This window comes from Anoplolepis gracilipes, chromosome 6, assembly GCF_047496725.1.
Source record: "Anoplolepis gracilipes chromosome 6, ASM4749672v1, whole genome shotgun sequence".
NCBI classification, from domain to species: Eukaryota; Metazoa; Arthropoda; class Insecta; order Hymenoptera; family Formicidae; genus Anoplolepis; species Anoplolepis gracilipes.
Window position 1 is genome coordinate 3915207 of NC_132975.1, and position 17294 is coordinate 3932500.

Here is a 17294-nt window from a genome sequence, read left to right on the forward strand (position 1 = left end):
ACTTATAGAGAATTTTACAGATTTCTGTTCTAAAATTATCATCAGACGTAACATATAAAATTTGGTGGCAGCGGTGGGATTTGATAGTGATCTACCGTTTAATAATTATATCGTTTAATGATTTTAATATATATATATATATATATATATATATATATATATATATATATATGTGTGTATTGCATATTAATATTGCACTTTAATTGTTTTCATTCAATGAATTCGCATAACCCTCTGTATTATGTACGATTTAACGATTAAGATCCTTATGAAGCATTTAGGCAATTAATTAAAATTCAGAATGGCATATTCGACCCGTTCATACGGTACTGCTGAGGAATTCGAATTTAGATAAAAACATCTTGAAGAACGCGAAAAGCAATTACGCGAACGTAACGAAATGGAAAAACAATTACGCGAGCAGCAACAAACTATGCAACGCGAACGTAACAAAATGCAAAAACAATTACTCGAACGCGCCGGAAATTGTGGCAAAGCTATAGAGGCAGAATCTCTTATACAGCTACTTTCACAAATTCAAAACGAGCTTTCTAAATTACGAAATCTGCCGAATCAAATAAATCAATTAGAACAACATGTAAATAATGCGTCGCGAGCAACCCCTCACCCTGAGGAAACCTCAGGATTACCAGTTTTAGAGGACGTTTCGGCGCCCTTACCTACCTTAAAGTTAAAAGATGTTGTTGCTAACATCCCCGCGTACGATGGTTATAAAATATCAATATTTGAGTTCGCTCGTGCCTGCGAACGCGCACGTGATTTAATATCCTCAGTTCAAGAACCACAGCTGATTCAATTCATCATTAACAAATTAGAGGGGGATGCATATCAACTAGTTGAAGGAAGTATATATACTCGAGTCGTCGATCTTTTGGATAGACTAAAGACTATTTTTGCACTGAATAAATCAACCGCGCAGTATAGAAGCGAACTCACTAATATCTATAAATCGCCAAATGAAACAATTTTAAAATACGCTGGAAGAATTAAAGATCTGAAACTCGCTATATTAGACGGACATAGACGCCAGGGAAAGAATTTAAGTTATACTTTTACGGACGAAATAGACAAAAAGGTCTTAGAAGCTTCTATTAACGGATTGCCATCCAGCATAATAACGCGCATGGAACACAGACAAATATTAAATTTGGACGAAGCCATCGAGTGGGCTGTAAAAATTTCAAAGAATTTAGAAGCGGAAAAATTACACGAACGACAATCTTTCCAAAAGGCCGCCCCTTTATTACGCTCGGACATACTAAGTGTAGAGGCACCACACCCCGAACCACCGAAATCAATCCTAAAAAATCCAAGTGCTCCACAATCATGGATTAAACCTTTGATTCCGGGCCAACCGGATCCAAACTCCCTCAATGTATGTAGATATGGTAAATTCCCGGGACATGAAATATCTGCTTGTGAAAAACTAGTCTTTCGAAACGCAGTGCAACATTCGGGAAACTCCGAAAGCCAGAGACGAGCGTGGCCCGGGATACGGTTCAAGCCACAGCGCACTTAATCTCTGCGGAGACAGAACCGATAATAGTCGAGGGATGAAGAAAATAACTGTGAATAATCAGGGTTAGGTTCCAAATCTATTCCAGATGCAACGGTAGTAGTGACAAATTCGGGGACCACTACTTCTTTGCCTAAAATAATGTTAACTTGTGAAAATTTAAAGGGATATTGTACCTTTATGATTGATACTGGCTCTGCCATAAATGTAGTTAAGTTGCACATTTTAAATGATATTCCCATAGCTTTAAACGATAAAATAATATTAAGAGGCATTAGTAGCAATCCTGTCCAAACGTCAGGGTCTGTAACTTTTATAATAGCAGGACGAATAACAAAATTTTACGTAGCAGAGGACGATATAGCCTTCCCTAGTGATGAGATTTTTGGCTCGGAATTCTTAAGAGAGAACAACGGTATGTTAGATTATAACACTGAATGTCTAAAGATAGGAGAGATGACAATTCCATTTCATAAAGATAAGAAATTAAAGATACCGGCCCGAACAGTGATACCGGTCTCGTTTAATGTTACGAATCCCGAAAGCGCGGACGGATACATCCCATATCAGGAACCCGTCAAAGGATTATATCTGGGTAAAGCCATTGTGGCTAATTCATAGGGCAAAGGGCATTTGAAAGTATACAACGCCACCGAGAGTGACCACGAAATAATACTGAAGCCCATGCACCTGATTGATTATGAATCCACTGATTTACTTAATTATGCTAATTTCACTGATTCCACTGATTTCACTGATTTTTCCACTGAATTTCCTAATTCCATTGATTTCGCTGATTTTACTAGTTCTGTTGCTATTTCTCACTATAACGAATCAGATAGCGCTAAGGTCAAAGATCGTTATAACACATTAAAAAATTTAATAGAGCTTAGTCATTTAAACGAGGAAGAAAAAGATCATGTAGAAAGCATACTAAAAGAAAACAAAGACTGTTTCTTTTTGCCGGGACACAAGTTAAAATAATCTAACCTTGCCAGCCACTCTATCCCAATCACTGATAATATCCATGTCAATATAGATATCCGCCTGTTCATAGAGAGGAAATTACTAAACAAGTAAACAAACTTTTAGAAAATGACATCATTAGACCTTCTACTTCCCTATATAATGCGCCTCTTTGGATTGTGTCAAAGAAATCGATAGGAGAAGGAGAAAAGAGATGGAGAATGGTAATTAATTTTAGAAAGTTAAATGAAAAAACTATCGGAGATGCTTACCCATTGCCTAATATTGTTGAAATACTAGACTAATTGAGAAGCGCTAAGTACTTTTCCATCTTTGACCTAGCGCAGGACTTCCATCAAATCCCCATGAATCCTAACGATAGAGCAAAAACAGCCTTCCCTACTCCGTATGGGGACTATGAGTATCAAAGAATGACCTTTGGCCTTAAGAATGCATACATTTCAGAGACTTATGGATAATTATGTTTTAACTGAGTTCAGAGAATCGAATTGTTTGAATATTTAGACGATATAGTTGTTTATGCCAGGTCGTTTGAGGAACACAAAATAAAGATAGAGAAGTTAATGCAATAGTTAAGAGAAGCTAATTTACAACTCTAACCTGAGAAATGCCAGTTCCTGAGACATGAAGTTATATAGCTGGGCCATGTCATCAGTTCAACAGGCGTTAAACCAGATCCAAATAAAATAATTGCGGTTAAAAATTTTCCTATTCCACAGAACCCAAAAAATATTAAACAATTCCTAGGTTTAGCGGGATGCTACCATAGATTTTTTAAGGACTTTTCAAAACTTGCTAAACCATTGACTGATTTACTGAAAAAAGATGCCTCCTTTCTATGGACTCTATTGCAGGAAAATTCCTTCACGCAGTTACGACACGAACTTTGTAAGGAACTTATCCTCCAATATCCCGACTTTAATAAGCCTTTTATTCTGACAACAGATGCTTGTGGGTATGCCATCGGTGGAGTTTTGAGTCAAGGACCAATCGGAAGAGATTTGCCAATAACACATACACTTCCAGAATTCTAAACAGTGCAGAGAAAAATTACTCAACGATAGAGAAGGAGTGCCTTGCAATCGTCTACTGTGTATCATATTTCAGGTATTACTTATACGGACGCCATTTCACTATTCTAACGGACCATAGACCACTGGTTTGGCTGCACTCTATTAAAGACCCCTGCTCACGGTTGTAGAAATGGAGACTAAAGTTATCCGAGTATGACTTTGAGATAAATTATAAAACTGGGAGAACTAACGTGGTTGCTGATGCTTTGTCCAGAAATCCTCCTAATTCGATATCACTTCCCATAATCTTAGTTAACCATGAGTCTTGTAAATCGTCGTTTCTTTCTCAGCTTTCTGTAATTCCAACACATCCTAACATCCCTATCCTATCGCTTGCCAACGCTTCTGACTCCATTCCTTTCTAGGCAAACCTAGAAAACGCTCTACCAATGCCTTATCCCGGACTCTATAATATCAATAATTTATCACACTCTGAATATACAGATGACGATGATCAGTCCACAGACTCAGGGCCAAACTTCATTAACGACAATGACGAAGACGAACGACTTTTAAGACTAAAAGAATCCCGCGACTCATTATTGACACAAAAGGACAATCCTATTATATTTATAAAATTGAATGGAACCCCTTTTGACAAAGGCGCGAATGATTACCAAAAAGCAAATAGACTACCGGAATACGATAATCTAACTTTTGAAAGAGCCCGCGTAACTGACATAAAGGGCAAAACCTCAATAGCTCTCTCAATTAAGGCAAATGGACATACCTTAATTAAACCTGATGGGATTATAAATTGCATAAAATCTTTAACTGATGTAATACAAGAATTGCGACTCACCTCCGTTAGCATAGCACAGACAGACCATTTCGAGTCCATCTTCGAAAATCCAGTATCCCATGGATTTTTGTACACAAACGGTTGAAACGGTTTCTGTTCGACCAGCCAATAACGTTAACCATTTATAAATCCTTGATACTTTGTCCCGAAATGAAGAATAGAGGAAACCTAATACACGAGAAACATGCAACAAAAGTAGGGGGACATAAAGGCATGAATAAAACATATAATAGACTCCGTCAAAATTTCTGTTGGCCTACAATGAAACAAGACATTCAAAATTTCATTAAGAACTGCCGAGACTGCCAGATTAAAAATCTAACGCGAGTAAAGACTAAGCAGCCTATGTTGATAACGGACACTCCAAAGATAGCTTTCGACAAAATTTCAATGGACATAGTGGGACCTCTACCTACTACGCGAAATAATAACTCATATATTTTAACTATACAAGACCCGTTAACCAAGTATTCAGTGGCAATACTCCTAGAGGGAGCCGACTCCTTTTCAATTGCGAACGCATTCGTAAAAAACTTTATTTGCATTTATGGAGCGCCTAGAGCTCTCTTGACCGACCAAGCTCCCACCTTTTTCACCTCCTTAATGAAAGCAGTAGCTTCTAACTTCAAAATTAAACAATGTCGAACCACTGCCTATCGCTCTCAATCTAATGGTTCGATCGAGAGATCGCACCATGTGCTGACGGAATATTTAAAAATGTATACTAATAACAATAGCGAATGGGATGAACATATTATGCCTGCCATGTTTGCCTATAATACTTCTGTGCATGAGGGTATTAACTACACTCCGTATGTCCTGGTATTCGGGCATCTTTCTAGAACGCCTTCTTCCACTACCATTCTGGAAGAACACATGGAAGTATCTTACGAGGATTATTTAACCAACCTTTTTAACATTTTAAGGTCATCTCAAGATGACCTTAGCACGAAGCAATTTATTAAGATCCAAAGAAAAAAGTAAACGCTATTATGATCAGAAATTAAACGTACAAAAATTCAAGGTTGAAGATAAAGTTTATCTACTAAAAGAACTCATAAAGGGCAAATTTTCAGATCAATACTCGGCTCCACATGAAATTCTTGAGATACTACCCATGAATAACGTAAAGATCCTCTTTAAAGGAAAACAGCGCGTAGTATACACTAACAAATTGAAATTATCTAAAACCGCTAATACCACAGAACCAGGATGAAGGGATATGGCCATTAATTGGGAAATTAACTGTAAACACAACCTAGATTCCCGGATCTGAGTATTCAAATCCATATACGTATAAATTTTGTCAGCTACCAATAACACAATACTCCTCGAGAACCCATATTTTTAGTATCAGCATGGTTCTTTCTTTATAGAAATAAGCACCTAAGCTGAACTTCGGGCTCTCTTTACCCAGTATCACGTCACGTCGCTCAACTGACTCCCATTAGCTGATGCCCGATATACTAAAGTAACACCCGACCATCCACCTATCGCTCCAGGTTGAAAACACTGGTGAAGGTCACTCGCACTAAATAACCAAGATGTGCTACTCCGTTGTAAAGAATGAGTTAAAAGTTCTCCCCTCCTCCTCTATAGAAGAAGCAATCCAGCTATTAGATACGCTAAGTTGCAAACACACCTCTATAAGAGAATGAAATCCAATATTATTATTTGTCCAAAATGCTATGATAAATACCTTTTGGAGACAACTAAGAAAAATTATAAAGAAGAAACTTCACATCACTGAGCTGATGAAACTAGCTATAACTTGAGCCAATGTTGGGTTTATTACAATTCTTTAGAAGCCCAACGTCCTATATACCTCTGTGATTTCTGTCTTGACCAATATATAAACTCCCAAATTCAAGGCTGAATAGGCAAATAATGATGAGGATTTCATTGACTTAATAATAAGTAATACTGTCTTATATACACAACGGTACATTGAGAGCATGCACGTATATGGATATTGAACACCACATATTAGTCTATCATTTAAGTCTTGTCTTAAGTAACTATATGATATCATGAATACTGATTATTAATCATACTAATTAAAACATTTTACTCATAGACAATTGTCGCCATCATAACCATTTCAATCTTGCTCTACGGCGCAAAAGCTATTATTGCGTACGACTGTAGAGGAACGTACTTCAATGTAATGTTACGTCCTGTAGACTTCACGATTCTTTCTTTTCGAAAGGAATGCATAAACATTTAGAGATAGTGATTCTGAGAACGCTCTACGGCGAAATACCAAACCGTGAGAGCTGTCACTTTAGTCACACTCCACGAATACGTTACGTGGATAATAAAATTTTAACAAACCTCCGTAAGGCGAGACCAACTTTAAATAAGACAACCAAAGAAATCTTAGAAATCGAATAGAGCATAAACACTTGAACGGCTCTCTAAACTCCAAAAGAATTTTAAATAAAACAGAGTCACCGTAACTCGAAGCAGTTGTTTAGAACTGCAATCATAAATTTGAAACGGCGACGAAAACTTAAGAAGCATTCGATAAGAGAGCTCACCTGACGGACCACCTAAAGTGACAGTTGTTTATAATAAATTTCTAAATAGCGATAAGCGACTCTAACGGTACCAAACTTTCCATTGGCCAAACGGAAAAATCTCTTGAACCAATGGAGAAGAAATTTTTGAGACTCGAAGTCGAAAGAAACACCCCCTAAACATATGGGGGCGTTAATTAAAATTCTAATTCGTCCAATTGTCCAATGGAGAGCAGGTACGAATTCTAGTATTTAATGCGAAGAACAATGTGCCGCGACATCACTACTACGGTTCTATCTCTCGTCCACGGTACTAATTATTTTCTTCGACCTCGGCTTCGAGACGCGGAATTAATTACTCTATCTTCGTTGTTAATTATTCGAGTGTTAACACTTTCGGGTATTAATATTTTCGATTCCGTGACGTGTGCTTCGGCTGATATTTAACGCAGACTCTTCGTCAAGTGGTTGAATGTGAATTAAAATTTCAAGACAGTATCGAGTGTTAGACATTTCAAGTGATTGTGTCATCCAACACAAAGGGATAGACGTAAGATTGCTGTCAAATTCGAACCGACGCCACGAGATCCGCTGCCGAGGTCCTCTTCAATAACAAAATCAGCGACGTACGCAATAAGTAGTGAGTCTCTAGCAAATAATTTTATTTGATTGTTACCCCTCTTAGATTAAAAATCATTTGAAAAAGCAGTTCTTGGCCTATCAGTAAATGATTTAAGTTTCAATTTTTGTTTGATTGTCCTCTCCTTCTTTCCTTTATCTCACTCTCTTTTTATTTTTCTCCTTACTGTATTTATGTGTACCGATATTCACACGTCAGGTTACTGAGTACAGTTAAAGGTAATCTTTTTATTTCTCTCTTTACCACTGTATTTATGTGTACCGATATTCACACGTCAGGTTACTGATACAGTTAAAAGTAATCTTTTTATTTCTCTCTTTACCACTGTATTTGTGTGTACCGACATTCACACGTCAGGTTACTGAGCACAGTTTAAGGTAATCTTTTTATTTCTCTCTTTACCACCGTATTTATGTGTACCGGCATTTACACGCCAGGTTACTAAATTCATTTAAAGGTAATTCTTCTATTTTTCTCTTCATACCTGTATTTATGTATACCGGGGTTCATACTCAAGTTACTAAATATAGTCGCGGCCAGGGCCTTAGCAGATAAAAATTTCATAGTAGATTTTTCAAAAATAAATGTAGAGTTACTTAATTTACTTATAGCTAAGCAAACAAACTCACAAACTAACACTGACACTTCCCCTCCTATTTCAATAAATATTCCTCCTCCCCTTCTTCCTTCAAGAGAGCCGGGACCATCCCGCTCACCTGACCCTTCTCTTCGCACCACCATCGATCTCCCCCTTCACATCCCTTAGTATCATCCTCGCACGAACACCCCTCCCCATCTCCTCTCGATTTACCGGGCCCTTCCAAGGAAACTCCCTCTACCTCTGAACTCCCTCCACGTCCACCCTCATCAGCTTCCACCTTGGGTGATTCACCCTCATCTTCCCCCCAAAATTCACCTGATTCTCAAGAAGAATCAGATAAAATTTGGGAGACCCTTCGTGAGGTTGCCGAGGTTGTTGTCGACCTCGAGAAAGAGAACGCAAGTTCCACCGAAAGGGAACAACACAATAATTCCGAACATCAAGAAGTTCTTCGCCCCTCTCCTTTAGATCCTCTCCAATATTTACTCAATAACCTCCCAGAGATCCGACATCCTCTTCCAGACGGCTCGTATACAATCAGGCCTGGTCTCGTTGACTTAGAAACTCTGTACTCCGTCCTTACATCCAACCCTGCGGAATCCGTTATCCCGTGGTTTCTCCCTGGTTATAGATATCCTCTCGCCGTTCCAATAGAGGCTCTCTGGAAGAAATTTCCCCCTTCCACAATTAGTTTTCAGGAATTATAATTCCTTCCCTGCCCTTTCCCTTAAAAATTTAAGAATGATTGTATAAATACCAGTCAGGTAATAAGTCCCTTTTTGCCCACTTCCAATTTATCTGACTGACGTCCTTCCGAATTAATGTAACACCCGTGAACTCCCACACACTCAGCCCATTAATAAGTTAGATTAACCTAATTATAATGTTAATAAATTTTTAAATCTTATATATATATTTTTATTTTATTTTAATAAATGCATAAAATTAAAATTTTAATCGATTAATATAATTTGTTGTGCCTCCGTGAAGGGGCACGGGATTTGTCGGGATCGTTTGGGAATGTCGGGGATGCGTCGGGCGGTTTCCTCCTTTTTTATTGTATTACGCTTTTCCTTTAAATGTAATCTTTTTATTCTACTACTTTCACAACTTGTGTAATTCTTTTATATCTCGCAAAAATATATGATAGTTTAATTAAAGTCAATGGTGTGATATTTTGTCACTGCTCCCAGCGAACGTTATACTACTCGCGCTTGCTATCGGTTAGAGTGAGAGAGCGGTATCTCTCGTATACACCGTCGTACCGGTAGTCTGATACGCGTCGGCTTATCTCAGGTGCGCGTATATCTCTCAGTCATGCGAGTATGACTTTGTTGAATCTGGTCAGTAGCTGCTCGTGGCGATTATTACTCGTTCGGTTCTAATTAGCGACTGCCCGTCGCTTCATCGCGGCGGGTGCTGAGCTTCCCTCCGAACTGCATGGTTTTTCGGAGGGGGTCCCTTAGCAACATGACCAAATATGGTTATGTTGCTGAATTCGCGTATTAGTGCAGGCGAGGAAGTTCAGAGTCGAATTTCCTCGCTTGTACTTTTAGCAATTCGGCGACACCTTTCCGGTGCGTTTCTGAGAGCGCTTTCCGGTTTCGCGTTCGCGCTCGGTCTCGGGCGCGCGTGGCTCGCTGCGTCAGCGGCTCGCGCGATTATCGCTTCGCTCGCGATGCATTCCTGCATCTATATGATTATATGTATATATATATATATATTTATTAAATCTGTAGCCTTTTCTGGGGCTATAACAAATTTATTAACCCTTTCAAAAATCCATTCCCTGACTCCCAGATCGTACAAGGTCTCGTCCCGCGTAACAGGAATTAAATTCCCTTACCGAAAAGGAACCACCAAACGAACGGCCTACTGACCCAGTAAAAGAGATCCTCGAGGTCTTTAACCAGATCCGGCCTTGCACAGTTTGTTCGAGTCGAGAACGTTAAGATTTTTTACGCGTTTCGACAAGGGTAAGTTCCGTCCTTCCGTTATTTCATCCTTTTTCCGAGTCTGGACGTAACAGTAATCACAGTAACTTAGATCAGGCGAATGCGGCTTAAACCTAGAGGCACCAATAACCTCAAGTACGTACATATAGCTACTACAACTCTCGAGCTACACACACACTGAAGTAACCCACTGCAAAGTAGAAATTGTGCGAACCATATACCATTGCGGTATGCACTCTCATATCTCGGTGGCACATAATGGATACGCAAATTATTTACAAGAAACATCACGCAACCGATACTCCCAAATGCACAAAGAAGAACTTCTGAAAATAGGAGACTCAAATATAATAGACGGACTAAAACCAAATAACACATACTATCGTAGCGTTACCTTAGCAGGGAAAATTCAAGTAGATGGGACCTGCAAAGGCGTCCAATACTCTGACTATTACGGCACATGAAATGACGTAATTGTACAAGCTACCGTAAAGATAACCTTGAAAACGTTCTATGTGCCAGTAAAATTAAGTACAGGAAGGATAATGTTAAAGTTAAATGAAGAATCCTGCGTAAACTCGGACGATGGATATACTTTCTGGCGGAGTGTGCCGATGACAGCTTGCGGATTTGAAGCCTATGATGTCTTATTTGAAGGAACTGCTACTAAACTACAAGGACTGTTAGAAACACAATACACCACAATAATCACTCTCGAAACACAAGATACTACTTTCGCCCTGACACAGACACGTAAAAATATCGTTTGCGGATACACTCTAATTGGGATAGAGCATCCTAAATTATTTATTTTCGAGACTCAGGAAGGAAACATCTTTAAGACAGCCTCGAAAACTGCTGTAACAAATCTAGATATGTTTACCTATGTAAACTCAAAATTCATATACGTGGAGAAACACATCAAAAATCAAATAACAAACCTCTACAGAGATATAATACAACAAAAGTGTGAACTGGAGAAACAAGTAATTCAGAACACTATCTTTAGCGGCAATATTGTCAGATGAATTTGCATACAGACTAATGAAAACGCCTGGTTACATGGCTGTCACCGCAGGCGAAGCGATACACGTAATCAAGTGTATACTCATTGAAGTCACTATCCACAAAACAAACACCTGCCATACAGAGCTGCCAATTTCATTCAGAAACACATCCTAATACATGACCCCGAAATCCAGAATAATTACAAAACACTATACCATTAGAGATTGTAACTCATTACTTCCTGTACTTTACAACATTGATGAAACATGGATACAATTAAATCCAACACCTTCTATCGCGAGAAATCAAACCACTGACAAAGCTCACTTGGAATTACATGACACCTAGATCCTTGGCTACCAGTGGCATTTATTCTCAGGAAGATTTAGACGAACTAAGAGATCACATCATGTTCCCTGCAGAGAAGAGTGTTGTCTTGAATACCATCGCTCGAGGCTTCACAGGACAATCAATCCCGTCAGATACCGTCTCTCTGAAAAACTTGCTAGATGAAAACTCCTTAAATAAGATATATAACAATACCTTAACAAAAATATGGAACGGTTTCACCACTTTCGGAGCCGCTACAGCTGGAGAATTCGGAATATTCATCATAATCAGGTTAATCAAAATTATATTCGACACCTTAGTTCATGGCTACGTTACATGCAGCATACGGATGTAGCCTGCATCTGATAGCAGCAATTTGGAGTTCATTCACACACCTACTGTTATTCCTTGCTACTAGAAGGCAAGAGCAACTGAACCCAGTTCGGGAAACACAATCAAATGAGAATGCTACAGCATCCGACGTATCGCTAATAGACATAAACGCGCAATCCACACAAACACAAGCCGTACCAATAGTTTACACTCTTCGCGACTTGAGGACCAGATTAGATAGAAATGAACAAATCCCTCAATAAAGTATTATCGGTATTTGTTCTTAAGGGGAGAGGTGTGACGGCCAAGTAGAAAATATAAAAATTTTTAAATTTAATTATTACCGAATGAGGAAATTTGCGTAAATCTATCTATTAGAGCAAGCTTGAAGCAGTTACATTATTAATACCGTAAATATAAATATACATATATATATATATATATATATATATATATATATATATATATATTAGTCATAAGAATTTTAATATTAACGACGAATAATGTAAGGAATAAGCAAATTTTATTTCAAATAATTACGACTTACATCGACCGGCAACCGATTCACTAATAACTTTGTTCATTAAACTGTAAGAAAAGAAAAATCTATCTGACTACCAAAATTGTACGCTGAATATTATATGAAGCTATAAGGCGCTCTTAAACCGAGCAGGAACGCTTATCAATTTCTTATCAACCAACGGCCGAATCTTCTACAAACGAAATTGGAGAATCGCATACCGGACCACCGGAACAATCGGTATTACACGAGCGAGAAAGAAAGAGAGAGAGCAACAGCATTCCATAGGCCAAAATCCCCACCTCGTTAGGCAAAGAAAGGGCTATCGAAACTATCGCAGCAGAAAAAGCAGTAGTCTTATTCTCGCCGTCATCTAATTAACACTGATTTATTACTAATTTCGCTGTATTCACTACATTACTCAAGTATCTTATACTCGTTAGTTTAGCGCGTGTCTCTTTTAGAAGTATATTCATGTATCTTTATAATAAATACACGGGCATTTAACATACTGTAATAAGGGAGAAGATTATTATTCCATCAAGATACCTATACCGTATATATACAGGGTGGACCATTTTAATCCATCCAGTCGAATATCTCGAAAACCAACCCCGGGAGAGAAAAATGTTTCAGACAAAAGTTATATGGTTTCGAGGGGGCCATAAGATGGTACCACTGGTTTGACCTTGAAAAGTCATTTGGAGGTCACGTGAAGGTCACGTGAAGGTCACTTCAAGTTTTTCAAATGGAACACCCTATATATTTTTACATATTCTTGTAGCTCATCTCGAGAGCTTTCCAAAACACTTATGACAAAGTATTTTTCATTAAGTGTTTTCTAAGTTATAAGGCTTCAAAGTTGCAGTATTTTGACATAAAATACAAGATATCTCATAAAATATTCATTTTTTTATTATCTTACTCTAATACTTTTATGCACAGAATAACGAGACGAATCAATTGGCATAATTAAAACACATAATTATGTTAAAGTAAAAATCTGAATTTGCAACTAACAGTTACACATTTTTACTTTAACATAATTATGTGTTTTAATTATGCCAATTGATTCGTCTCGTTATTCTGTGCATAAAAGTATTAGAGTAAGATAATAAAAAAATGAATATTTTATGAGATATCTTGTATTTTATGTCAAAATACTGCAACTTTGAAGCCTTATAACTCAAAAAATACTTAATGAAAAATACTTTGTCATAAGTGTTTTGGAAAGCTCTCGAGATGATCAGTTCGAGATATTCGACTGGATGGATTAAAATGGTCAACCCTGTATATATATACAACTTTCAAAAAGAAATTAATTTACTTTTTATTTTGCTTATTTCTTATGTAATATTGTTTTTTCTTACACACGCACGCACGCACCCACGCACGCACACACACACATGTAGAAAGACAGAGGAAAGGATAAATAAGGAACAGAAAAAAAGAATGAAATGGTCTTGTAATAAAAAATTGTTTATATATTTTTAACTATTTATTTAAATAATTTTATATATGTATGTATGTATATTTGTATATATGTTTGTGTAAAATTGTGTATATATGTATGTTTGTGTAAAATTGTGTATATATGTGTTTGTGTAGTATATTATATTAATATTCAATTTTTTAATTATAACTGTTACAAAAATGTTAATTCCACTGCCTCTGCTTCTGCTTCTACCTCTGCCTCTGCCTCTGCCTTTGCCTCTGCCTCTTCTGCTTCCTCTTCTTCCTCCATACATTACTTCTTTTATTAGTTTTTTTAATTCTTGTTTCTGAAACAAAAAATGAGAGAAATGTATATATAAGATTTGTATATATACATATATTTTTTATAATTACATCTTTTTAAAATATTGAAAAATTTTTACAACTTATTATCTAGAATTTTAATGTAATTTTAATTTAAAAAATCAACACATATAAACTTTTGCACTTATAAATATAAAGAGATTTATAAAGTTATTTAAACTTTATTTATTATATTATTATATTGTATACTATATATTATTTATTATTTATTATATATTAACTGAACAATTTACAATATACTAAAATGTTATTTTCAAAATGAAAGTTTTAATCTGCTTACTAATTTATTAAAATAAATTTATTAATTTAAAATTTGGAACATTATACAATAAAATTCTACTTACATTTAAAAATATATTTGGTGTTGTTGCGGTGCTCGCCATCGACATCAGCATGGTCTCCGTCAGCATCTCCATCGGCATGGTCTCCGTCGGCATCTCCACCGACGGCAACGGTGCGGACATCGTTGGCATGGTCATCATTGTTGTCGATGTTGGCATCACCACCGGCATCGTCGGCACCGGTGCCGACATCGTTGGCATGGTCATCACTATTGTCGATGTCGGCATCACCACCGGCATTGTCGGCACCGGTGCCGACATCGTTGGCATGGTCGTCACTGTTGTCCATGTCGGCATCATCATCGGCATCGTCGGCACCGGTGCCGAGGACGGGAGAGTCTCGTTAGCACACATCCCGATAGCACACAACCATACATATTGACCAATGCCTAGGGTAACCAGCACGGTTAGCCAATCAGAAGGTTCTAATGTTCATTGGCCAATTAGCATTGTGCGCTATCAGGTCCCCGGACGCGATGGTATGGCCGTCACTGTTGTCGATGTCGGCATCACCACTGGCATCGTTGGCACCGGTGCCGACGTCGTTGTTATCACTGCAGTGTCCCAGGTACCCATCGTCAACATCGGCACTGACGCCGACGTTGTTGATGGTGATTTTAAAATATCTGCGTACTGAAAAATAAAAAATTACATATATTTTATTTATTAATTCATACACGCATATAATCACAAGTAATCAAAAGTACTTCAAACTTTTTTTATATTTACTGTACGATTATCATCCGCTGCGGTTTGAAAACAACTGAAATTTTTGTCAAGCTAGGCTAGCCGATTGGCCGAGTTCTCTGAGTGTAGAAGAGGGGTGGGCGGGAAGACACAATATCACTATATCACTGTTTACGTTCACTGCCGCGGTAATCTGATACTCGCGTGCGGAAAAAGTACCTTAAGTTTTTATTGCATTTTTCGTATTCCGACAAGACGCAGATATTTAATGAAAATATTGTTTATTATAATATTAAAATTTACAAGAATCATATGTGGAACTATGTATGATTTAAAAATACGCCCACGTTTCAAGCTACAAATTATATATAAATACAATAATTAAAATTAAATCTCGACCAAAAATTTAAAAACTAAATCAAGTATATATTTGAATAAATTATATTTTAAATCGCCATATATGCATGCTCATATTTCACAGTTTATAAAAAATATAAAAACTTATCGCTGTTGCGTATCCACAATTTTAATCTTGTATCCGTATTCGATGGAAATCTAAATAAACGTGTTCCTGTGGAATATCGTCCGTTTAAACAGTTTTTATAAGCACATTTGTCGTAAACAGTTTCTACACGGCACTGTTTATTACTCATATTGTTTATAATTTAATATACGTATTCAAAACTGTACTTTATTTCACTATTTACTATTTTATTATTTAAACCAAATTGCACTTCACAATACAAAAAATAAAATATAATAATAGATAATTTAGAAAATAAAAACTGTAAATAAAGATTAAAAACTAAAAAAACCGATTGCTAATTCACGATACTTAAAACCGAAATCGGAATTAAAATCACAATCGCAAGTTTTTTTTTGTCTCGAAAAAGTACTTTGCAAGATTGTTGCGCGAGTGTTTTTACGGAGACTGACGCTCTATTTTTCGTCTTATCATGCGTACGCGAATAAGTATAATACATAAACTGTAACGTAAAAATACTCGCTAGTAATTATCAAAATTCAAATGTTTATAATTACATTATCAAATTTTTTTGATATTATTTTTGATATTTTAAGTAAATTTACTTATTTTTTATAATTAATATTTTATATATTCTGACTCTCTCTCTCTCTCTCTCTCTCTCTCTCCCTCCCTCCCTCCCTCTTTCTCTCCCTCCCTCCCTCTCTCTCTCTCCCTCTCTCTCCCTCTCTCTCTCTCTCTCTCTTTTCACACACGCAATCTAAGCAGGATTTTGAGCAATTAAATATATAAAATTTATTGCGACCCACGGCAAACATCAGATAATATAATTGTCTTATAACATAAATGTACGTATACGTAAACATGCAAATTTACGTAAATTTTATGGATATAATTATATATCTATGTTTGCTGGGTTTTCAAATATATATATATATATTTTCAAATATATATATTTGAAACCCCATTGCGATTTTATATAAAAAAATTTTCTTCCTTTCGACAATTTAATAATTTACAGTATTATATTTTATTCCTACAAATACAATAAATTTTAGCTATATATATATATATAATTTTTGTTACATTTAATTGAATCTATCGATAGTTAAAATTTATTGTATTTGTAGAAATAAAATATAATACTATAAATTATTAAATTGTCGAAAGGAAGAAAATTTTTTTATATAAAATCGCAATTTTAATTCGTAAAATGTAGAATGTAAAAATAGAGTTTAACAAAAGAAAAAGATTTACAGAAAATTAAGTGCTTATTCACTTTGATCAACTTTGAGTTCGATTATTTTTATTGGCGAAATTACAATATGTTGACAATATTTACTTTATAGTTATTTGATATTAAAAGTAAATAATTGCCAAAGTGAGAAATTATTTTTGAGTGAAAGTAAATAAGCGAAATGTTTAATAAATATTATGTTTAATAAATATTAGTTTATTCTATACAGGGTGTCCCAGAACAACCTTCCGTCCGTAAAATTACGTATTTCTGACACAATTCTAAGACAATTTTTCCTTTACCAACATTTGATTTGAAGCATAGTTTTTGAGTAATAAGCAAAAATAGTTAGCAAATCACACGTCGAGTATAGAAGGCAGGCAGGAGCGGCGCGGCGCACCGCGGGCGCAGCTGACCGTCCG

The 17294-nt window shown here is 36.4% G+C and overlaps 1 protein-coding gene and 1 pseudogene across 1 annotated transcript; one reads left to right on the top strand and one right to left on the bottom strand.

Moving 5' to 3' along the window:
• The first annotated feature begins 400 nt into the window (after window positions 1-400).
• LOC140667216 (uncharacterized) lies at window positions 401-12048 on the top strand (annotated as a pseudogene).
• A 1759-nt stretch (window positions 12049-13807) lies between these two features.
• On the bottom strand, window positions 13808-15082 carry LOC140667217 (uncharacterized). The gene is made up of 2 exons (XM_072894958.1): window positions 14468-15082; window positions 13808-14086 (listed from the first exon to the last, which is right to left on the bottom strand). The coding sequence occupies exons 1-2, from the start codon at window positions 14816-14818 to the stop codon at window positions 13808-13810; spliced, it is 630 nt and encodes a 209-aa protein (XP_072751059.1). The 5' UTR covers window positions 14819-15082.
• Between the last annotated feature and the right edge of the window lie 2212 nt (window positions 15083-17294).